Below are 24,918 nucleotides of genomic sequence, written 5' to 3'. Positions count from 1 at the left end.
TCAAAATGAAACACAATTTGAAATACACGAGATTGGAAAAAGAAGATTTTTTTTGACAAATGTAAGAAAAACAGATAACATTCATAGCAACTGTCACAGCGTTATGTGAAGTAGATTGATGTTGAATATATAGCACAGTGTTTTGCTTTGATTGTGCTTCGGCTCCTATTGAAATTGAAGGTGCTAAGTAGTGCTAATTCATCTAAGTTGCTGAGAGGTGCCAATATATTAAATCTTTCTTGAAGACGTCAGCTGATTAGATGAACTTCTGTGACTTTGCCGGGGATTCTATATGATGAATCTATTTAACTATAGACTATTAGATTCAATGAATAAGATCCTTTCAATTCAAATAAAGAAACTTTTAATTTAAAACTTGGGGACACAATATGTACAGTATTTTACAAAAATAGACTGTATCTCAAATGAAACAGAGAGGCGCGATGGCTGAGCGGTAAAGCGCTTGGCTTCCAAACCGGGGACCAGGGTTCGAATCCTGGTGAAGACTGGGATTTTTAATTTCGGGATCTTCGGGCGCCTCTGAGTCCACCCAGCTCTAATGGGTACCTTACATTAGTTAGGGAAAAGTAAAGGCAGTTGGTCGTTGTGCTGGCCACATGACACCCTTGTTAACCTTAGGCCACAGAAACAGATGACCTTTACATCATCTGCCCTATAGACCACAAGGTCTGAAAGGGGAACTTTACTTTTTTTAAAATGAAACATTCAAAATATTACGACTGGATTCTAAGCGACTACACTTTCTGAATATCAAACCGAGACTGAGGAATTAATTAATTATCTCTTGCTCCCTTTGTACGGCACATAGCATCTGCCCTCCTACTTCCTGTCCTGCTTCCAATCAAATTAAATTCTACTATCACATGACAACGCTTCTCTTGACTTGATTGACACGTGTCACTACGTCATAGGGATTTCCAGGCTTAACACGACCTTTGAACTAAGTTATTATTATTATTAAATAAAATAAAATGTTTTACAAATGATACGTGACAGCAACACATAATGAAAAGCTGTTGAGATATATAAGAGAGAGGAGAAAATAGGGAGATTTAAACATCACCTACTTCCCTCTCTTTTCATGTTACTTAAAGAGTTAACACTTCTGAAGTCCAAAATAATATTAAGTCAAACTCTGATTCTTCAAATTAAAAAAAAACTTTTCTTACCTGGCACACATCTGCTGAAAGACTCCAAGATCTAAAATACATTTCTCTAATTCCTCATGACTGCCAGTTTGGCTGATAAGCCAAGGTAATTCATCTACAGCTCTACTGCTGACTTTGCTAGGCCTTTAGAACAAATACATTTACAGATGTTATTTATTGTAAACATCTTTGACAATTTTGATTTTTGTTTCATTCATAAGTGGCCTCAAATCAAGTTTTTAATCAATGGGCCAAGAAATACACAGAGAAAAAAAAATTTTGATTTGGCCTCTGCAACATAAATGCTTTTCAGCAGCAACAGTTATAATGGAAGCACAGGTATGTCCCAAGTATGAGAACAGCCTCAATGTAATGTACTATGTGGCTTAGTGGTATAAATGCCTTGGCTACATAACAAGGGGGCTTGAGACTGAATGCTTATGTAGACCAGGAATTTTGAAAGTAATTTGACCGAGTTGTGTTTTCAGTGCTCCAAGGCTAGCGCATCCTATGGCAGACTGTCTAAAAATGTTTGGACTAGACAAGGTATCTCTACAAACACAAAGCTAGGGGTCTATTGAACTGTCATCCTCCTTACATTGCTCTATGTCTCATTAACATGGACAGTATATAGAAAACATGCTAAAAAACTGAACCACTTCCACATGACCTGTCTCAGAAAAATACTGAATATTAAATGAAAATTAGAAACACAATATACAGCATAAAGAACCACTGTTATCTAAGTATATCTAATCCTGTATTTTGAATTTCGTGTATTAAACTAACAATAAAATCCTTTCATTTTATTAGACTGGTAATATTATAGAGACGTTGTATTCCAGACATCTGAAACCCCACTAGACATTGTTGTTTTTATTGGTCTAACCACAAAGTCCCCCCCCCCCCTGTATATCAACAAATGACATAATATACAGCATAAAAACGCACCTAATGGTTTGTTGAAAGTAGTGTATCAACTTGAGTCTCACTTCTGACAGGGTCTGCTTGCCATCTTTGAAATAACATTCAAACACAGCATCCTGGGCCTGCAAGGAGAAATGGAGTAAATTTGGAAATAAAATCAAACCCCATGTCATCAAAAATAGTTTCTGTTCCATTTTTCTGCATAAATTTTGTTTATTGTTGTTGTTTTTTTTTTCAGTAATGTTTTCAAAGAAGTTTTAATGTTTTGAGATTTAACTCTTTCTCTCCTAATTAACGATACCATTATTGATTTGACCCCACCATTAAATTAGATTAATGTTTGGTTTTATAAACTTTCATTTGTGCTATATAAACAGAGCATGCATTCTCCTATAATTCTATACCAAAAGTAACAAAAATGTTATCTAAGTTTAATCATAACAGGGTAGAATGTTAAAAATGAACAATTCAGTAAGAACCTGGAAATAATTATGGAGATAAAGATTGAAAATATTTATCTAAAATTATAATAATCACAAAATTATATATATATATATATAAAAAGTTACATTTTTTATAATTCAGTTGTACCACTCAAATGAATTCTAATCAAGGAGTCCAAGAAATACAATCTAGCTCTTACCCCCTCCCCAAACCAAATTTAAAAAAAAAACAAAAAAAAATCAAGATTGTTAAGACCTAATTAAAATCTCCTTATTTTTTAAACTGTGAATATTAGTTGATTACAATTTTTAGACAAGCTAAAGAGATCTTTCAGACAAGTTTTAATTTATTGATCACTGCTTCAATAGCAGAAAGTTAAATTTTAGTTCAATCATATGTTACATAGAACTTGGATGTTAGTTGGATATATGTTGGATGTAGTTTGGGCTACATTGTTGTCCATTGGATATATGTTGGTTGTAGGATATAAGTAGGTTGTAGTTTTGTTATTGGTTGGATGTAGTTTTGATATAAGTAGGTTGTAGTTTGGATAAAAGTAGGTTGTATTTTGTATAAAAGTAGGTTGTATTTTGTATATAAGTAGGTTGTAGTTTTGATATAAGTTGGATGTAGTTTATATATAAGTAGGTTTGTAGTTTGGATAAAAGAAGTTTGTGGTTTGGATAAAATAACATTGTAGTTTGGATATAAGTAGGTTGTAGTTTGGATAAAAGTAGGTTGTAGTTTGGATAAAAGTAGGTTGTAGTTTGGATAAAAGAAGTTTGTGGTTTGGATAAAATAACATTGTAGTTTGGATAAAAGTAGGTTGTAGTTTGGATAAAAGTAGGTTGTAGTTTGGATAAAAGAAGGTTATAGTTTGGATTAAAGTAGGTTGTAGTTTGGATATAAGTAGGTTGTAGTTTGGATATAAGTAGGTTGTAGTTTGGATAAAAGTAGGTTATAATTTGGATCAAAATAGGTTGTAATTTGGATACACTGGTCATTTACCTGCTGATGACCAAAGGTCAGCAGTCCAAGTTGGTTTTTAATAAATAAATGAGAGTGCAGAAATTCATACAGTGAGGCTAGGTCATGCCAAGTCAAAAGTGGGACAAGGGCCAGTAACTCTGTTTCCAACATTCCACATCTGCTGGCATAGATATACTGGAGTACCTGTGTAATAAATTAAAATATTAATTAAACACTAGAAATATTTTCCATAGGGGCTTAAGTGTTGTAGAAAACAGTCTTCTTTACACATAGGAGGAAATACACATTTTCTGTGGATCCACTGAATGCCATTCAAAAAGATTTTTTTGGCCTATTACTTGCTAATTAGATTTTCATTGATGGCAGAAAAACTATAAATAGCTAGCTTTTTGGTGTATCTGGTGTACAGAATAAAGGCAGGGTTGATAAGCTAGGCTTTTTTTAAAAGATATAAGATAATTTTTTATGTGCACTACAGAATCAGATTTTCAAAGCTCTAGGTACAGCTGATGTTGATGTGATTAATTTTAATATTGAGGAAGCATTACCCTTTCCATTGGTATGGTGGCTGAGTGGTTAAGCACTTGGATTCTGAACCTTGGGTCCTGGATTCGAATCTTGGCGAAGACCTGTGATTTTGAATTTCGGGATTTTTAGGGCGACCCAGAGTCCAGCCAACTCTAAAGGGTACCTGACTTAAGTTGGGGAAGGTAAAAGAGGTTGGTCGTTGTGCTGGCCACATGATATCCTGCTCATTAACCACTGGCCAAAGATACCGATGACCTTAACATCATCTGCCTAGATCCCTATAGATCGCAAGGTCCTACAGGGGAGTTTAATCTTATAAGACTTTCACTCTAAGACTTCAAACTTATTTCAAAACAAATGGGCTTCTAGCTAGCAGAAACACGGAAGACATCATACAAAGAGCTGCTGCATCTTGAGATAGTGTTTAAAATTATAACTCAATTCTTTTTTTTATTTAGTTGGCAACAGTGAAGTTCAATTTCGCATCCTTGACATTGTTTAGTTCATCATGAAAAAAAACATTTAACTTTCATCATTAAATTCCAAATGCTTTGCTAAAAGTGAGACTGGTTGACCTCTTCCCACTTTGACACTCACTTTTGAAACATCCTTATATTCAAACTGGAAATCTTAAGTCAATTTGGTAAATGGGAAGCGTGGTTGAGAGGCTAAGTGTGTTTGAACTTGGCTTGTCTTGGCTACCTAGAAGGGGGCTCGAGGTTTGACACCCAACTCGGGCAGAGTTGTGTTTACTGAGCGCCTAAAGGCAGCACGGAAAACCAACTCCTAGATACCCCATCCACCCCACTGGTCCACAAATGAGATTGGACCAAAGCGCTCTGAGCATGCTATAAGCATGAAAGTAGCGCTCTATAAAAGCTTTAATAATAAGCTTTAATAATAATGAATGGTCTGCTACTCTTGCATGACAGCCACTAACGATGAGCTACTACAGCCTAAGCCTAGTGCAGTTTACTTGAACAAGAGAAGAGAGTAAGACCAATGAAATGTGTTAGATAGCTAGTTTAGTTAGTTGGGTTGCGCACTTTAATGTACTGACAGTGAACGGATATTTTAGAATGACGACATAGACTTTGGGGTTAGAGGTTAAGATTGACTTGTAGAAAATCAGTTACCGCTAGACTCTTGAGGGGATAACATCATTTTATAGTGACAGACTAGACTGTGGCCCATTCTGTAATAAACGTTTGTTTGAAGTTCACCTTGAGTCAACCTGGTCATTGAGTCTGTGTACCTGTTTAGTACCTGTTCAATCTTGTAACGTGATGTTCATGTCCCGAACTCGCAGTCATAATACACTCAACAAGGTATGCATGCACTTAGTCTATATAATCAACTTAATTACCTGCACAAGTCTCGGAATGAAGGACAAGACATGGCAGTAGTGACCAGATATTAGGTGCGGTGAAAGTTACGGTAGTTAATATTTATGTTATTAATTATTTTATCATGAGGCTTGAGTGCTTATCCGCTGAGTGCTTTAGATGATAAAATTAAGGCTGTGAGAATTTGAGTTTGAATCCCTGCGATTCATGATTTATAGTCACAATTTTATGGATAATTCACAAATGTTAGGAAGAATAAAGCAGACAGAGTGATGGCCACATCTTAACAGCTTCATCAGTTGATGGTTGCAGTAAATGAAAACTTTCAAAACAGGCCAATATGATTCTCAGTCACTCTCCCAACAAAATATTGCAGATATTCTATACACTAAAATAACTCAGAATTTAATTATCTTCACTTTACTAAGATTAAGGTAGCTATGTAGAGTTTAAAAAAAAAACTCTGACAGAATTATTTGTCTGGCACTGACCTAACACAACAATCTCTATTTGTCTGGCACTGACCTGACACAACAATCTCTTAGTTTCACTTGTCATATGCTCACTGCACAGTTCAAGCAGAGTGCAGTACAGTTCAAAACTGTTGACACAGGTCAGCAGAGTCATGACATGCTTATCAACCACATCAACATCAGCTGTACCTAAACTGTAAACAAAACAAACTTTTGTTAGAGACACAAGGAATACAAAGAATCAATAGGATTGTGCAGTCTTGATATGAGGTGCTTGAGGACATCACAATGATCAAATACTTTACGGCTGTCACTGCCCAAAATAAGTCAACGCATCGGATTTACGACAGTCCGTCTACCAAGGGCCTTACCCTCCACAAACTCAAAAGTATAAACTAAAATATGCATTTTAAATATTTTACAAGAGCTCTATTTCATTTTTCTAATATATAACATGCTTTTGAATATAAGTGGATATGAGTGGATCTTTATTAAAGTTAATGAAAAATTGTAGGGGCCTGCACAAAAAATCCTCCCCATACTTGTGTCCGGCTCTGTTGCTACCCTAGTGCTTACCAAAGCTGATCATCCCCTCCTGGTCAAAGATACAGTTTGGAATACACAGCATCACAGGATCTGTCAGAATGTAGTCCTGAGCACTATAAACTGCCTAATGGAAAATGGCTCATGTTTTTTTTTTTTCTAATTAGGATTGATTCCTAAAACCTTCCAATGTATCGGTTTAGCTGAAAAGCATTGAAAGTTTGGGATGATCGAGAGGCTAAGTACACTTGAGCTTGGCTTGGCTACCTATAAAGGGGGCTCGAGGTTCAACACCTGACTCGAACAGAATTGTTTACTGAGTGCCTAAAAGGCAGCACGGAAAACCTTCTTCAGATATCCCCTCCCCCCACTGGTCCTCAAATGAGATTGGACCATAGCGCTCTGAGCATGCTATAAGCATGAAAGTTGCGCTATATAAAAGCTATAATTTATTTTATTTTTTTACAATTTTTCTTCTCCTTGTGTGTGCCCTACCAAGACTGATGAGCCCCCCCCCCCCTTATCTATAATTTTACCTGTACTTTTTCCCCCCCCTCTACTATTAGCTGTCTTTTTATTTTTGTTAAAAGACAAATTTTTGTTAAAAAGACAAAGTTTAAGGGTCATGTTTTACAAGACTTATTGCCATGACTACTGTGAACATATAGACAAACTTAAGACGCAATACTTCCAGCTTTTTTTCAAAGTCTATACATAACAACAGAAACAAAATGACAATCCTGACCAACCTGGCAATGTGTCTGGCCAACAGAGACACAAAAAGTGGACAACACATGGACGGCGTCCTGCACTGACTAATTATCTTTCTCTCAATTTCGGGGTCAACAGAGGCATTAAGAGAAGACAACTCTGCCAGAAGTAGCTCTTTTACATGCTTGCTGGTGCAGGGCTCTATATGAAGTGTCGGCCATGACCTTTGACACAAAGCAATTACAAAAATATTATTAAAAGACAGTTGGATGTTGACTAATACACTATTTCTTGATGGATACTATTATACCATGTCATAACTAAATCCTAAGTTGGATAAGATAAATATTCACTGCCAGAATCATGCAAAGCATAATTTATTGCAAAGTAATGCTATCTGGCCTAAAAACCATGCCCAGTGGCTATAGCCAAACAATTACAAATAGAGGAACTGAAATGATCACTTATAAAAATTGATTTCATTGATTACGTCATCTTTTCTAATTATAGAAAGAACATAAAAACATTAAACACAACAGATTCACATAAGTGAAAACTTGTCAGATTTGCCAAACAATGACTTTTTGTATCTTTCTCTTCCGATCTTGAGTAAGAGGTTGTCCCCTACTTTCTGATCTTCTGCACAATGTCTAGATTATCGAGCAATGTCGAGAGGCCAAGTGCGCTTGAACTTGGCTTGGCTACCTAGAAGGGGGCTCGAGGTTCGACACCCGACTTGGGCAGAGTTGTGTTTACTGAGTGCCTAAAGGCAGCACGGAACACCAACTCCTAGATACCCCCTCCCCCCCACTGGTCCATAAATGAGATTGGACCAAAAGCGCTCTAAGCGTGCTATAAGCATGAAAGTAGCGCTATATAAAAGCTTTAATAATAATAATAAATGTACCCATTTCACATTTTTCTTGTATATCCCATTGGTCTTCTTAATACCTCTATTTAGACTGTTTCAAGTGCAGATGCATTTCCCTAACAGGAGATTTAGTTACCAACAGTTGCACTGAAAGTTAGTTATGGATGATGAGGAATGGCCTATTGTTATGTAGAACTTTTTTAAGAAATAAAAAACAAAGATTTACTGCTGTGAATGACTGTATAGAAAATACAATAAACATGCATATATGTGACCCTGCCGGACCAAGAAAAACTAAGGACGTTTGGGCCACAAGGCCTTCATCAGCTACAAAACTAACAAAAAAGAACCTGAGCTGCTACGCCACTGGATGACACCACCAGTGTAAACATCCCTCTCACCTCTCCCCTTTATCTAAAAGTAGATTACAAATAAAATGAACATAGAGATCCAACCTCCAAGCTTGTGGACAGGTCTCCTCATTCACAGAGACTATAACTCTGGCATCCACAGGCAAAGGGTCTAGCAGCCACTTCAAATGGACATCAGCTTGCTATTGGATACAAAGTAAATATATCTTATCTTACTAGGAAGGCTTGGATAGCCAACGCTAACTATATTAACTAGGCCATAACTATATAGAGTCAATATAAAACATATAAGCTATCAGATGAAGTAGCTTGCTCAGTAAACACTTAACAATTTAAATAATAAATATTCACAAATATTAACTCTTTCTCTCCTAACTAACGATACCAACGTTGATTCCACCAGAATGTGTTAAATAATTATGGAGAAAAAGAGTTAAAAATGGAGGAAATATTTCATCAGTTATAGATATTGCTCAATTTTCAAAGTACAACACTATTTGAGATCAACAAACTTTTAGTTAGCAAGGACTACTTGAAGTGAACTACAGGTATTCAAAATAATGTAGGGGAAATAATGCCAGGGTAAAAGAGGTGATTACCCCCCTTGTCAAATAAACACCATGCAAGTGCTAAATAAAAATGTGTATCTTACCTTAAATCTGTCCACAGAGTCCAGCACCAGGATTACTCCCCCTGGACTCTTGGCTGATACTTTCTCCAGCCATCTAGGGAACTCTTCAACGAGTCTTACAGGGTCACAGGTCAAGGCAGGAGGTGTAGACATGTGCTGCATTAGCTACATTGAAAAACAAAAACAAATAATAAAACAAAAAATAAACTTAACAAAATTTATATATGTATATCACTTAAGGACCTGTACTTTCAAGTTATGATGAAAACAAATTGTAAAAGTAAAAAAGTTATTAAAACCATTTTGTTTTATTTTCTAAAATAAAAAAAAAAGCTTTACTGTACTCTATGATATCTCAATACATTATGTAAAAAATCAGACCATATAATAAAAATTAAGTTTACTGAAAACCAAACTAAAGAAAAAAAAAAACGTAATACATCAGCTTTTCTATAACGCTGTTATATTTCATTTGATTTCTCAACACTGTTGGAGAGAAATGATTTGAAAATATCAATGACACAAAAGTGGAGAAAGTTATTGCTCATGTCCTGTATGGAAACAACTTGTACAACTTGCAACTAGAGTTGTATTTGTTTTCACATGTCTATTAATATGGAGAACTGGAATTTATCTTATAGATTACAGACACATTTCATGTGTCAATCTAGACATGAAAGTTAATCATCAGTGACTTAAACTCTGAGTCGTTGGTTTTCCTGGCTGATTCAGTCAACCCATTCCATTCTCTAAAGGTACTAGGAAAGAAGGAATAAAGATAAAAGAGGGTCACTAGTAGATATAATTTTTCTCGGATGGAGATAAAACAATAATCTCAAAGTGTTTAGGTTCTCAAATGGTGCAAGTTAGGACACAACTTTGAAAAGTAGACAGTACCAAAAGCTGCTCTCACCTGTGCTGTGTGTCTTCTGATCATGACTATCGGATCAGCACTGATGGAAGATGGAGTGCCAACAAAGTGATAAAGTAACAGACTGCTGGAGTTTTTCTCTTCCTGTAACTGGAGCCTGAAACAGATTACAATGCATGAGATAGTATCAAGATACTTAACATAATGTAGCGCAATAGAGAAAATAATACTTGTGTTAGGGCAAACTTACGATTAGATTTACAAGAAAAAAAAAAGGAAACAACTCTTATAACTATTCCGGAAAAGAAACCTGCATGAAGTTTTTTTAAGAAGAGTTTTTTAATCCAGAATCAATTTAGAAAACTAAATGAGTAATTATATTATAAATTACAATGAAAAAATCACAAGACACAAATATCAATTTTCATTTCCCAAAACTAGAATAAGCTTTAGTAAATTCCATTTGCCAGCTTGGGTCTATATCTAAAACAAGCTATTGACCTTTAAAAATATTATACACTTAAAAGGTATTAATTCAAATTTTACATTAAGTTCTATGGTAAATGAAAAACAATGTATTGCTAATCCTTTCACAATATGTGATTATCCATAAAATAAATTCTGTAATGTATGATATTTTAATGGATTCTGAAGAAAGTGCATAACTTTATAAATGTCCAAAATAAAATGCTATTCCTCATCATATAGGCCTACTCATTAGGGTTGAAATGTTTTCTGTATATTATTATATTTTGTATATTAAGCCAGCAAATAACATAATTATGACATCACATGCAGATATCGTGTATGGGAAATGGCAGCTGAGTGGTAAATCACTTGGCTTTCGAACTGGTAGGTCTCAAGTTCGAAACTCTGTGAAGACTGGGATTTTGAATCTTTTTTAGAGTCCACCTAACTCAAATGGGAAAAAGTAAAAGGCGGTTGAATATTGTGCTGCCCACAGGACACCCTTGATAACCAAGACCCACAGAAACAGATGACTTTTAAAACATCTTACTTGTAGATCACAAAGTCTGATAGGGGTACTTTCCTTTTTTTATGTAATTACTTAATCAAATACGCTCATGTGAATCAAATATCAAATGCAAGAATTGATTTCAAACAGCCTCCGTTAAATCAAACGTTGCAATAATAATTTGTTTTTAAGTTGGTTATCTAAATTAATAATTACCCCATAAAAAAAAAATGATTGCTCATTATATCTATTGTTACTAAGCCATTTAAAACTAGGATAAGATAATCACCACTTCGCCATCAGCAGTGATTTGCCAGATCCTGGAGTTCCAACCACAAGCAAGGGAGGTAATGGACCAGCAGCAGAGACTTGAGTGTTGAGATGCTCATAATACTGTTGGGAGAGTGCAAAAAAAACAACAAAAAACAACAGTTTTAGTTGAAGTAAGACTCATGTCTAAAATAAAGTTAAAACTTAAAACACTAAATAACTCTCAAATGTGATCTTATTAAAATAAAAACTACACAGCCAACATGACTTAAAACCATTTTCAAGGTACCCAACAGATGGGTATAAAAAATAGTGAAGATAGTGGAGTTATTATTCAACAAAAGTCAATAACAGAAGTGAAGAGAAGAGGATGATTTGGTTTTTGTTGTAATAAATGGACTGCTTACGTCAATATATGAAAGATGAATTCAAATTTGCACATTGGTATAGTGGTCTAAGTATTTTTTGTTTTTCTTTTCTAGTAGTTTGTATGCAGATAGCTTCATAAGTACTATGTATTTTCTTTTTACTAAGAAGTCGTTTTTCATATATTTTCTTCTTAGGAGACATTTTTAATGATATTTTTCTATCTTCCCATCAAACCTCATTTGTGTCACAAATTTTTATTTAGCGCTGTGTTGTTCACACTGTCAATTAAGTTTTTCAGTCTTCAAAGTAAGATAACAAAGTAAGATCATAGTATAGCCTCTTCTAATAACACATTGAAGAAAGGCAGTGCTGAATACAAATTTGTATAGAGTTTAATATCTTCAAACTCAGTCCAATGAAATAAATACTCCAGCAATGAACAACATTTACATCAAACACAAATTTCTTGTATAAATCAAATAGGTTCTACAACACCTTGACTGACCTAAATTTTCCTTTTATAATCTTCCCAAAAGACATTTCTAAACAATTAAGCTGTTTTCAACTTTTCTAAGGAATTACATTTTCTGTAACCCACTTTGGTGTTTACAAAAGTATGACTTCACTGTCTTTCCAGATGTTTTTGATCTTACCAACTGACCTGGTCCAAGATTTCTTATAGAAGGCCTGAACACTGATCTGCAAACCTGTTGGCAGTTTAGACCAATAGTTTTTTGCCACGTCACAGGCCTGTACAACATGACAATGAGCTATTGGTTTCCACAGCCCACAGGTTGCGACATCATGGTGAGGCCTTCTATAACGAATGGTCTCGCCTGGTCTGACAAATGATCTATTTGTGATGTTTCAATTGACTTAAAAAAATGACCCCTTTTTTTGATCAGCTCATAGCCATGGTGTGCAGTCAAGGGTGACATACTGCAATTAACACACAATTACCATGAAAGTTTATGTCCATGCATAGTTTATCTTAGAATCATTTTACTGGCATCAAAGCTAGCTACAAAGAGCAAAGGTGAGGCATTGTTTTAACAGTTCTATGATATTAAGGCTTGTGCAAGAAGAAACTTACCTTCTCAAAACCCATCTCACATGTCGACAGCACAGCTGTGTTGAGGGAATCTGTTTGTTCAGAATCAGACTGGACATCAACACATATTCCTCCAAGACTGTCACCTGACAACAGCATGTCTTGATTGTCTTTGTCATTCCCTACTTCCTGATAGACAAAATCTCAACTTAAAAAAAAAGCTGGATTGGATTCAATCATGACATTTCAATAAAGACCTGGTAATTAAATCATTTGGTCTACCCTAGTCACTATGAGAGCATTTAGTGAAGTTTTGGTTTGAGTGGTAAAGTGCTTGGCTTATGAACTGAGGGGTCACGGTCCGAATCTCAGTGAAAACTGGAATTTTTAAGCTCTGGGATCTTTGGGCACCTCTGAGACCACCCAGCTCTAATGGGTACCTGACAATAGTTAGGGAAAAGTCAGTTGGTCATTGTGCGGGCCACATGACACCCTCATAATCCATGGGCTACAGAAACTGATGACATTTACATCATCTGTCTCATAGATTGCAAAGTCTGAAAGAGGAACTTTATATCACTTATGCTGTCAAGGGTACTACAAATAGGACACTAGTCTTACATCAGAGTCACGCATAGCCAAAAAACAGTTAATTGGTGGAACTTAAAAAGATCCAGAAAACTTAAACTCTGTGGTACCAAGTGAAACAAGATAGTGGATAGAGTTTTCTTGCGAAAAGCCACTTACACAGATATACTTATGCTCAAAAGAGTTTGGCTCGGGGGACTTACCTGTTTGATGACCCGCTCTAGATCTCTGTAGGCAGCCTGAGCTGTGTTGCCTGGTGCAGGGGAGGTGTGCACCACATAGACATGTGAGGTGGAGGACTCCCTGATTTTTCTTTTCAATTCTCTCATTTCTTGACTAGGTCTAGAACTGGAGACATGGGAGAGAAACATGTAACACTGGACACAAACATATAACACTGGACACAAACAGGCAGCAAAATTGATGGAGTGAATGTAATGGGTTCGATTTTTCAAGGACTATCTGATTGTATCCAATCAGATTCAGATCCAATCTGCTTTGAACTAATTATTTGTTTGTTGTGTATTATATCTTTTGCTCACATTTTCTAAGCCGCTCATTGCTCTTTTGGATAATTAGGGAGCTATGTGGCATTGAGGCTAAATTTGCGTGGGATATGAACTGTTTGTCTATCTAGAGGGCTCAAGATCAAGATCCAACTTGAGCTGTGCTGGCAGCACTAAACCTCCGAAATTTCCCACACCAAAAGAGATTGGACTATAATGCACTGAGCATTCTACAGCAATAACAATGTGCTATACAAAAAGCAATTCTAAATTTTAAAATCAGCTTTGATGAGCAATATCTAAATTTTTTTTTCTGTTTAAATTTTTAAAATGTCAAATGTTATTTTTACATATGGCACCACCCCATAGTACAACCTTTTGCTGTCAGCGGTTTCTGACATGAGAAAAATAGCAGTCTTGCTTCCAGGGTTATCAAGGTGGGCTTGTTTAATCTCAAAGTGAGAATACCTGGAGAAGGAAATGAAAACTTTTGATTGTTAAATATGAATAAAGCCTGGATGAATAGTTATATATGACAGTACCCAGATCAAAAGAAAACACTGAACTATGTGGGAAAAAAATCAATTAAAACTTGTTTAATTTTTCTAGCTCCAAATTGTTGGTTTAGTTAAATAAGGAGATAAGTCAGACAACTCTGGGAATAATAAACATTAGAAAGAAATTAGAAAAATTAATTTAATTGTATAAAAAGTAAAGTTCCCTTTCAGACATTGCAATCTTTAGAGCAGATGATGTAGAGTTCATCTGTTTCTGTGGCTTACGGTCAGCGAGGATGTCATGTGACCAGAACGACAACCAACAGCCCAACAGCCTTTACTTCTCCCAACCCATTAGAGCTGGGTGGACTCAGAGGCGCCTTAAAGATCCCAAAATGAAAAATTCCCATCTTCACCAGGATTTGAGCCCAAGACACCTCCTTTAATTGAGCCCAAGACATCTCCTTTAATGGAGCCCAAGACACCTCCTTTAATTGAGCCCAAGACACCTCCTTTAATTGAGCCCAAGACACCTCCTTTAATTGAGCCCAAGACACCTCCTTTAATTGTGTGATAGTTTGGAATAATTTGGGATGCAATGCGTCACTTTTAATAGAACTTAGAGTGTCAATGTGCTTGACGTGTAAATTTTTTCTGTCCTATTCCATCAACTTTATCACCACAACTACAAAGCTCAGTTTACTTGTAACACCAAATATTAATCTGATGATCCTGAATTAAACAGGCAGATGGATGAAGGTCATAATAAATTTGTAGGCTCAACTTTTATAACTTTTGATTAAATGAATAGTGATTTTCAGAATAGTTTATACACATTTTTCAAAGACTAACAATGAAAATACACAGCCAATAAGCATCCTTACATCTATGAGCATTCTCAATGTTATCCCATTATACGTTGTTGTTCTGAATAACACATAAGTGAGTTTCTGTTACAACCTTAACCCGGATAAGTCACAGCTACTAGTTTCTCTTTTTATCTCACACAAAAAAAAAAAACAGTTCACCATCATTCGCTCTCCAAGTTACTTCCCCAACCTTGGAATGTCAAGCAAATTGAACAACTGCCCAATCTGGCTTCAATGAGATAATATAAACAGTATTGTTTCTTTACTCACTTGTGAAGGGAACTCCCCAAAAATGCTATAAATATCTCAGCTTGGTCAATCTGTTGTCTGCGTACTCTCAGCTCTTGCTCTGGGCTCTGTGTCAAAAAAATAATAAAAAATTAAGTGTTTAACATCCTTGCTATTGTATGCAAGCATTCAGATTAGATGATGAAGTCTTCAATCTAAGATTGGTCACCTGACTAGACTATCCATCCCAGTGGCGCTACAGCCCATGGAGGGCTCTGGCCTGGACTAGACTATCAGTTGTGCAAAAACTATCCTACAAGGCAAAGTGCCAGGCATAAAAAAAAGGATAACAAAAGAGGAAAAATGGATATTGAAGGATTAGACATGGTTATCAGATGTAGACTTCCTGAGAATAGCAAAGGATAAATAGAAATAAGTTTAGAAAAAAAATATTAATGTGGGCGTCTAATGTCTTACATTCAAGTTATGCTGTTGTTTCCAATGATTATACATGTAAATGGTACAGATCTTTAAAGAATTAAAACAACAATAGGATAAATAAGTTGATGTTATTATTTAATGAGAGGGGCATGGTGGTTGAGTGGTAAGGATCTTGGCTGCTAAAACGAGGGGTTTGGAGTTCCAATCCCAGTCAACACTGTGATTCTGAGCTTTATGATTCCTCTTTTAATGCACCATCTTAATCCACCATAGGCAGACCTTACTAACACTACAGCCCAACATCACAAACACTGTGTATGGCAGAGCAGAACAACTGAAAAAAACAGCACACCATTTTTCCCTGCAAAAGAGCCTACCTACAGCTCAGCAGCAAAAAGCAGTTTGGAAGAAGAATAAGATTTTTAGGACGCCTGATAACTGATATACATATTGAAAGTAAGGCAGTTGTGCAATGCGGTTAGTATGTAACATCCTCTTAACCATCGCCCACAGAAACAGGTGATCTTTACATCATCCCCCCCCCCCCCCCCCCCGTAAAAAGGGGTACTCTTAACTCTTTCTCTCCATAATTATTTTGCACGTTCTGATGGAATTATTTATTATTTGTGTTATGATTAAACTTCAATAACTTTTTTGTATGTCATCAGAAAATGTTCTATTAAGTATATAATTATAGAAGAATGCATGCTATTTTTATAAAACATAAATTAAAGTTTATAAAACCAAAAATTAGTTTAATTTAATGGGGTCAAATCAACGTTGGTATCGTCAGTTAGGAAAGAAAGAGTTAAATATTACTAAAAGGCCTTCATCAAAGCCACACAATCTTAGAGTAAACCTTAATAAATTTTTTTTTAAAAGGAAACTACAACAAAAACAAACATTCCTCATGCTACACAATATTAGAATAATCCTTAATATTTTTTTTTAAAAGGAAACCAAAACAACACAAAAATTAAGTGTAAAGTTTTAAATATTTCAACTCACAAATATTGTTGAGTCTGGCAAGTTTCTCTCAACTGCCAGATAGACTATAGTCAGAACTTTAGATTCTTTCTCACACAGTTCACACAGCTTGGGCTGGTAGTCCTGAATGATAGAACAATAATAATAATATAACAAGTTCAAAAGTCTACGCATCAGAATGATAAAATATTTTAAGATAACCTTCACCCATTAAACCACAATTAAATAAGATCTGAACGAAGGGGTCATCTCCTTTCCATTAGAACTAAAACAGAAAGATTTAAAAACTCCTTCATTCCACTGTCGGTCAGAGTGTTACAAGATCGTCTGTCATCATCGAGAAGTTCATAGAAGTCTAACTCATAGAGCGATGGTTATGAGTGTGTATGTGTTTCGTGTGTAAATGTTCTTCGTATTTGCATCTATAATGTTATTGCTACAGTAGTTACGCTGAGGTTGTCAATTGCAGTCAAACTGAATTTCCATTTGATTGGACCAATAAAAACTATCTTATCTTATAACTACACCCCTTTTTAAATTAAAACACTGTCTAAACAAATAAAAGGCCAGACATCTCTCAACTAGTGTAGTAGTAAAGGAAGTAGAAAATTAAATCAGTTGTTAGCTTAAATACAAGTTACTTACTATAACAAGACTGAAATGATGGAGCTGATAAAATAAAGGAAAAAAAAAAAAAGGCATTGATATGTCACTCGGTTAACTGACCTCTATAAACCTGACATACTCTGACACATCACTCAGTTAACTGACCCCTGTAAACCTGACATACTCTGACACATCACTCAGTTAACTGACCTCTGTAAACCTGACATACTCTGACACCATATCTGGAGACACTGACACATATACTCTCAATGTCTGAAACATCAGGTGGCTGGGGACGGCAGGAAATACTCTGTTTCCATTCATCCCAGTTAGGTTCCAATCCTCTGAAAATAGCATACACATAAAGTCTACAATAAAGTGCTATTATGTAATGGGGAATGGGCAAGAACTCAACGTGCCTTAAGATATGTAATGTGCTGTAATGATCATAAAAGCTACAAGTCATTTGAGGTAGCAATAAAAAAAACCTTTTATTTGTGTACAAGACCAAAGCCTCTATTTAAGAGATTTTAAGTTTAATAGTGTAAGTGGATGGCTGCCATGTGGTTTGTGCCCTGGACTGTCATCTTGATGGCCCCAGGTTCAAACACTCCCACCGCCATTCTGTGGGAGGTATGAGCTAGGATGGAATAATCTTTAATACTAAAGGAACATCCGAAACATGCAGAACAAATATACTAGTTTAATCTAGCAACATTATTGACAGATCTTATTTTGAATAACGCATGTTTTATAATGAATTTGAGCTCATGTTAAATGTTGATTGTACCAAAAACTCTCCAAGATTAAATCAACTACCTTTGTTTACATTCAGGAAGGGTCCGTCCATCTCCAGTGTCGTGGAGGCAAACTCTGGCCCTCTCAGATATGATGCCTGGTGAAGCTGGACAGTGGAGCCAAGGGAAGGTTCACTCTCAAGGGCAGTCCACCAGTCTCCAGGGTGAGAATTGCCTGGACACAGGTCAACAAATATGAAAAAACATTATGACCAATATGAAAAAAAAAAAGATAAAAAAAAATAATTATTATTTACATAACATTGTTTCAGATGTCGTAAAACACAATAATTAAAAAGGCGCAGAAAAAAAAAAAATTAGCTTAACAAAACAAGAAGACTTGATGATTGTAACTTCTAGATTTAGAGAGGCACTTTTCAAACAAACCTTGTGGTTTGTGAATGGGTGTGAGAGAAAACAATTGTTCAAAATTTGGCGCAGACAGTTTTGTAAAAGCAAGAATTAAAAATTTTTACATTGATTATGAGCCTTTAATGGTTATGTCCCTTAAAAAAGTAAATTCCCTTTCAGAACTTGCGGTCTATAGAGCAGATGATGTAAAGGATAACCATAGGTGTCATGTGGTCAGCACGATGACCTACAGCCTTTACTATTCCCAACTAACGGGTTGACTCAGAGGTGCCTTAAGTTCCTGAAATTAAAAATCCCAGTCTTCACCAGGATTCGGACCCAGGACCCCTGGCTCAGAAGCAAAACACTTAACTGTTCAGCCACTGTGCCCCCTTATGTCCCTTTGCTTAAGCACAATAGGAATTCCTTTCTAACAGATGAATTGGGGTGAGCAGTTCAAACTTTAAAAAATTAGACTGAGTTAAATAATTGTTTTACTATTTGCAAAAACACATTTTTAAAATTGAAGTTCAAAAATTCATGTTTTTTACAGCAATACATCCAACCAACCAACAAAATAAAACCAGACCTAAATCTACTATGCCTGGCCTAGTCTGAGAGTCAGTATCATCTTGGGCTATGCTCCCATATGCCAGTTTGGACAGCCTGTTTTCCAACTCTTGTTTAGCTCGTAGAATATTTTGAATCTCGCTTTCTTTGGTTTCTCTAAAAAGCTGGGGGGAAAAAAAAAAGATAAAATTAAATACAGAGAGTCCAAACAGTGTGTTTATAGCGTTTTTTTTTAAAACCATCTCAGTCATGTGAGCAAAAGTCTGGGACCTATGTTGGAGTGAACGTAACAATGTAAGACAAATATATAAGGAACAGAGCGGAGCCGATAAGTAAAAATGATAAAATGTAAAGCTAAACATTTTAAATCAATGCACGGATTAAAATATAAACATGATTATTTGCGAACTGCTCACAACAAAAGAATGTACAATTTAATGTCCAAGGATTATGGTAGATCTACAGTAATTGCTAACAATAGGTCAGGCAATGAATGCAGTCCAACTAGGATGCCATATGACAGTATAGATTAATGATATTACAAATTATGAGGTATCGGGGGAGGGAGGGAGAAGGATATCATTTTGATATTGTTAGTTACGGATTTAATTTTTTTTTTTTAAAGTGTGAATGTATCACTTAACAAAATCTGGACTCTAAGTGTTGACTATATGACTAGAAATTTTTTCCAATGTGCCAATAAAAAATTACAGATTTTCATCTGTAGTGGAAAAACTTTATATAGCAAGCTCTTTGGTATATCCAGTGTACAGAATAAAGAAATGTTTATAAGCTACATTAAAAAAACATGTTATAAAACATGATAATTTTGGATAAACATTTTAGCACTATGTAATTAAATTTTCAAAGTTCTTCCATTTCTAGCTTTTATTTAGTTGGCAACTTTGAATTTCACTTTAGTGTCCTTGACATTGTTTAGTTTAGAAATCCTCAATATTAAAAGGTAAGATATGAATATGTAACAAGAAAGGTTTATTATGCATTTATGTAAAATTTTTTTTTTACAACTGTTCCTGTTGCTTTCTATGATAATGAGTCAAAATGTGTAATTAAATATTTACAAAAGAACAGACTAATTATTGTGGTAAACAACAATGACCTTAAATTGTCTCTGCACTTTATCTCTATCACATTCAAATACAGAAGCCCTGGCCAAGGCCTCCTGCTCTGCCTCCAGGGCAGCATCCCTCTCTGCCCTCATGCGTGTGCAGGTTTTCTGAAGAGCCAGGAGCTCTGCCCTGAGTCTCTTGTTCTCAGTTTCAAGTTTCTTCTCTTTCTTTTGCATGTTGGCGATTTCATTGTCTTTGTTCAGCCTGTACATCTCAAAGTCTTTCCTGATTCGTTCAACCTCTGGGTTTTCCAAATCCATGGACAGGGCAGATCTACAAGAAGAAACAAAAAAAAACATTTCATATCTACAAGGAACGCTTAAGCTAAAAGTTACCTTGTCAAACCCAGTTATTTTTAAAGTTTTTTTTAGTAACCCTCGACTGCACATTGCAGCTAACCAAGCACGTGGGAACTGACCATGTTAAGAGGCCACATTGTTTAAGTGTAGAGATATGATCGGAAATATGTGTTAGGGTTTTTTAGATAGAAGTCAGAAGTCCTTGAAAAATAAATTATGTAAACTTGTAAATGATTTGAAGAAAAGGTTCAGAAATGTCTAGAACATTGTTTAAGTGTAGAGCTATGATCGGATATATGTGTTAGGGTTTTTAGACAGAAGTCAGAAGTCCTTGAAAAATAAATTATGTAAACTTGTAAATGATTTGAAGAAAAGGTCCAGAAATGTCTAGAACATTTTTTTTGGAAGACTATAAATGCAAAACAAGGCTAGATATCAGGGTCATTGGTTATTGTATATAGTAATATATAGTTATTGGTTACTAAGAAGTTGTTCAGTAATGATTGATCATTAGTCTATTGATTGTATATTATACAATTTGCTTTATTTAACAGTAATATTTGTCAATAGAACTATTCTAGTATTCATGATTCTGACAAGTGAGTTATGTATTATGTTACTTTTTTCATTGCGGGAATATTTATTTTGTTGAACTCAGTTTGAAAATATTACACTCAAGGAAACTTGTGTTTCTTCTGTGTGTTTATATATAAGCAACATGTTTAAAAAATGTAATTTAAGCAAGTGTACAAGTGTAATTTTATGTACAAGTGATAATGTTTCTTACAAAATTTATAAATTATAAAATAAGTTTACAAGTTATCTGGAGTGATTTTAATCATAAAGAACTATGTAAGAACATAACAAATTTGTAAAAAAAAAATGTATCATTTGAAGTACAAATCAAGTTTAATCTACAGCATCTTTCTGATGGACTCATTTAGAGGCATAAAACAGGAAGATTATTACATGCCTGCATAGAATATCTTAAAAATGTGAAATCACCTTAAACTTCCACCTTTTGGCTTGCTACGACCAAGAGACCCGACACTCCGGAGGCCCAGCTTTCCTCTAGGTTTTATTTCTATTGGGATCCGCTTTAACACTCCATTAGTTCCCTCAAGGTCTGACCCCAGAATATCTTCATCATCATGCGATCGCATGAATGAGCTACCAGTGCCCATTTTACAAAATGGGTTGGTAGTTGCTATCTGAAACAAAAAAAAAAAAAAAATAATGACAACAAATCCCTATTTTTGTTATTAAAATTTGTATTTAGAATTTATCATTGGATTAGAGACAAGACTGAAAGTACAACAGATAATTTGTATATCTAGATAACTACATTATAGGATTTAATGGTCTACACTATTTAATGGCATATTCTTACACTAAATTTTGGGTGGAAATATATGTCAGGGGAGACAATTAGGCCAATAGGGAAGCAAGAAAGAGCCCCTGTTGGGATGCTCAAGGACTGAGTCCATTGCACTGGCGGGGATGGAAGAAAGCCCCAAAAACATGTCATTATCCACAGATAGTTCCTCCAAGGACCATTTTTATGGTGGACTACTGCAAGGATGATATGATACAGAGATGGAATACATCATGGGAGAGTTTACTGGTGTGCTTGGCCGATAGCCTCGCTTCTAATCCAAGCACCTTGGCATATGAGCCATCAGTAATAGAGATGTACATCTAGATCAATAATTTACATCTGGTTGGATCTTGTTTGTTCAGACAGCTTGATGGAGGCAAGCTTCCATAGACTTAGGAACTAGTGTAGTATAGTTTCAAGAGTCAACACTAATAATTATCACAATAACGAACATTTACTATTAAGTTCTAGATCTAGATTTATCTAACTAATAAAAATTTGATTTAATGATATAGATCTAGATCTAGTAATTATATTGTTTAATATTTATAGATGTAGTCTAGATTCTAGTGTAATAATATTTTAGTAACAATAATTGACTCTAGAATTAGGCTTTTTCTAGAATTTAGATGACCTAGATCTATGTCTTATTGTCTAGATCTAGATAATATCTCATATGTTACAGACTTTACTTTAAAAAAAAAAAGATAATTATGTCCTACACATTTCATGTGTCAATCTAGTCATGCATTGTTAATCAATTACTTAAACTCTGCCAAGGCATTGGTTTTCCTGACTGATTCATGATTTAGGCAACCCATTCCTTTCTCTTATTAAAAATAAGTTATTTAAGTTAGTATAAGTATATTATACTAATAATTTATACTAAATCTAGTCAAGTGACTTTTATCTAATTAATCTTAAACTTAGATATAGTAAACTTAGACTCTAGAATTGAGTAAAAAAAGTCTTAAAAAGTAACTAGATCTATTCTATAGACTATAGATCTAGTCAGTATAAGTTATAATAGTAATACTAGTATAAGTATATAGATCTATAACAATAATAAGGCTTGTCTTTAAGTCCGAAGATTAGTGAGGAATGGAGTATTTCCCGTGGTTATGCAGCCCAAGCTGTGACCTACATATTTTGCCACATCCAGGACAAGCATAACCATTGTTCATAGGTGGTCGACTTAGATTTTCTTTTTGCCGTCTGCGCCTGTCCTCGGCAATGGCTTTTTTTGGACTCAAATGTGTATCCCGCCGCCTTTGTGAGTGACATCCAGCTGTCTTGTTCTGAGGCTGCATGCAACTAGGTGATCTCTTCTATGTCAGCTAAGGCAAGTTGGTACCTAAGCTGGTCTTTAAAGCGTTTCCCTGGGGCACCTTTGTTACGTCGACCACCTTTTAGCTCACAAAAAAAAGACTGCCTTTGGCATTCGTTCGTCTCCCATACAGGATATGTGCCATGCCCAGCGTAACTGTCCAACCATAAGAAGACCCTCTATAATTGAGTCTATGCTATCCATACTGACGTTTGCAAGGACATCGCTGTTTGTAGTGTGGTCTTGCCACCGTATTCCCATGATGAAGTGCAAGCATCTTAGGTGAAAGCGCTCAAGTACTAGTTACAATTAGATTATAGTACTTAGTCTTAGAGATTAGATTTAGAATAGATAGAGAGGCCTCTAACTCTAAAAAAAAAAAAAAAAATTAAAATAAATAATAATAAATTTAAATTATTATTACTTAAATATTACCAATGGCAATTCAGAATCAGATCATCATCAATGACATCATGATCATCATCTAAACTTAAAACTAGAATAACTAGATCATCATCATCTATCTCAGCTGCATTATCATTAGTCTATCACTATCATCTAATCTACTACTACTACTAAACTAGACTTAGACTAGAATCTAGATGAGTAGATCTAGTAATTAGACACTACTAGTAACTTAAGAGTAACTAGATCTATACCTAGTATTTAAACTATTTACTACTAACTAGACTAGATTCTAGATCTAGACATCTAGAAAATTAATGGATTCCAAACTAGATCGATATCTATAAAGTCTAGATACTCTAGATCTATAGAATATATTATATAGATCTAGATCTAGTATTAGTATTGAGTATTGTTAGACTGGGAATCTATGTCAATGAATATGACTATGAATGATGAAAATATAAATCTACTATCTACAATCTATTGAAAATCTATTCAACATTTCGCTCCTTTGTTTACTTCCGGTACCAATGGAACCGCTACATATTTTCTTCGCATTTTACCTAATTCTCTCTTTATTTTTTTTTTTTTTAAATTTAGCGACGATTCTGTTCCTGGCCTTTTAAAATTAGACCTAGATTCAAATATTTATAGTAGATCCCTGCAAATTGTTTCTACCAAATAATCATTATTTAAGTACTAAAATAAATTTAGCTTCTTGCAGCTACTAAGACCCTCAGGCTCAAGTGTAGTTGGACAAACACGCACTATTCTGACTTCTGACCAACAATCACCAACATCGCACAAGCGAAATAATTATGCTTGGTCAAATGTTAAATTATTCGTCCAAGCGTTACGTAATTTGCGTATTATAAAGTTAGTTTGATGAAACGAACTGTAGTGGGGAAAAAAATGTAAGATTTTAATTTTCAAGCGTTAACAAGATTTTGTAGTCCGTGGTCAATATTAGCGGTTGTTTCCCTTTGAACAGTACCATAATCCCTTCTTTTTTCAACCTCTTTTCAATCTGGCGCAATAGACATTTCGTTCGTTCAGTGGCATCAGTAGGGTCTGCGTCACCCGGTGCGGTCAGCTCACGGTGTCACCCCCCTCCATCAAATCCCCACCCCTACAAAAAAAAAGACCATGATAATAATTTCTTTGGTTTGTTGTTTTAGTCGAACGATCGGATAACATCTAGCTCATTACATGTTTGATATTGCACAACTGTAAAATGACTTTCTGATTCTACTCTAAGACTCATGCGTCATAGAGATATAGTGAATTCTATAAAAAGTTATTAGACCAATATGTATTAAAATTTAAAATTATATTAGATTTATAAACAGACTAAGCACCATAAGTCCCATTTATCCCATTTTTAATCTGTAATTG

The 24,918-nt window shown here is 35.1% G+C and overlaps 1 protein-coding gene across 1 annotated transcript in view; it reads right to left on the bottom strand.

Moving 5' to 3' along the window:
* The window catches only part of LOC106062615 (nephrocystin-3-like), a 36,574-nt gene extending 12,887 nt beyond the window's left edge, over nucleotides 1-23,687 (bottom strand). The window contains exons 1-20 of the mRNA XM_056014642.1: nucleotides 23,551-23,687; nucleotides 21,416-21,621; nucleotides 20,102-20,384; nucleotides 19,001-19,145; nucleotides 18,083-18,235; nucleotides 17,474-17,607; nucleotides 16,679-16,780; nucleotides 15,272-15,357; nucleotides 14,011-14,103; nucleotides 13,333-13,477; nucleotides 12,584-12,730; nucleotides 11,141-11,244; nucleotides 9,918-10,032; nucleotides 9,026-9,169; nucleotides 8,458-8,555; nucleotides 7,170-7,355; nucleotides 5,930-6,071; nucleotides 3,549-3,713; nucleotides 2,121-2,218; nucleotides 1,191-1,313 (exon numbers count right to left, since the gene is read on the bottom strand). Of these exons, the coding sequence (XP_055870617.1) occupies nucleotides 1,191-1,313; nucleotides 2,121-2,218; nucleotides 3,549-3,713; nucleotides 5,930-6,071; nucleotides 7,170-7,355; nucleotides 8,458-8,555; nucleotides 9,026-9,169; nucleotides 9,918-10,032; nucleotides 11,141-11,244; nucleotides 12,584-12,730; nucleotides 13,333-13,477; nucleotides 14,011-14,103; nucleotides 15,272-15,357; nucleotides 16,679-16,780; nucleotides 17,474-17,607; nucleotides 18,083-18,235; nucleotides 19,001-19,145; nucleotides 20,102-20,384; nucleotides 21,416-21,594 (2,642 nt within the window). The 5' untranslated portion in view covers nucleotides 21,595-21,621; nucleotides 23,551-23,687. The remainder of the gene's footprint in view (nucleotides 1-1,190; nucleotides 1,314-2,120; nucleotides 2,219-3,548; nucleotides 3,714-5,929; nucleotides 6,072-7,169; nucleotides 7,356-8,457; nucleotides 8,556-9,025; nucleotides 9,170-9,917; nucleotides 10,033-11,140; nucleotides 11,245-12,583; nucleotides 12,731-13,332; nucleotides 13,478-14,010; nucleotides 14,104-15,271; nucleotides 15,358-16,678; nucleotides 16,781-17,473; nucleotides 17,608-18,082; nucleotides 18,236-19,000; nucleotides 19,146-20,101; nucleotides 20,385-21,415; nucleotides 21,622-23,550) is intronic.
* Between the last annotated feature and the right edge of the window lie 1,231 nt (nucleotides 23,688-24,918).

This window comes from Biomphalaria glabrata, chromosome 16 (genome assembly GCF_947242115.1).
Source record: "Biomphalaria glabrata chromosome 16, xgBioGlab47.1, whole genome shotgun sequence".
Lineage (NCBI taxonomy): Eukaryota > Metazoa > Mollusca > Gastropoda > Planorbidae > Biomphalaria > Biomphalaria glabrata.
Note: the sequence above shows the minus strand (reverse complement) of the source record. Positions and strands in the feature narration are given on the sequence as shown.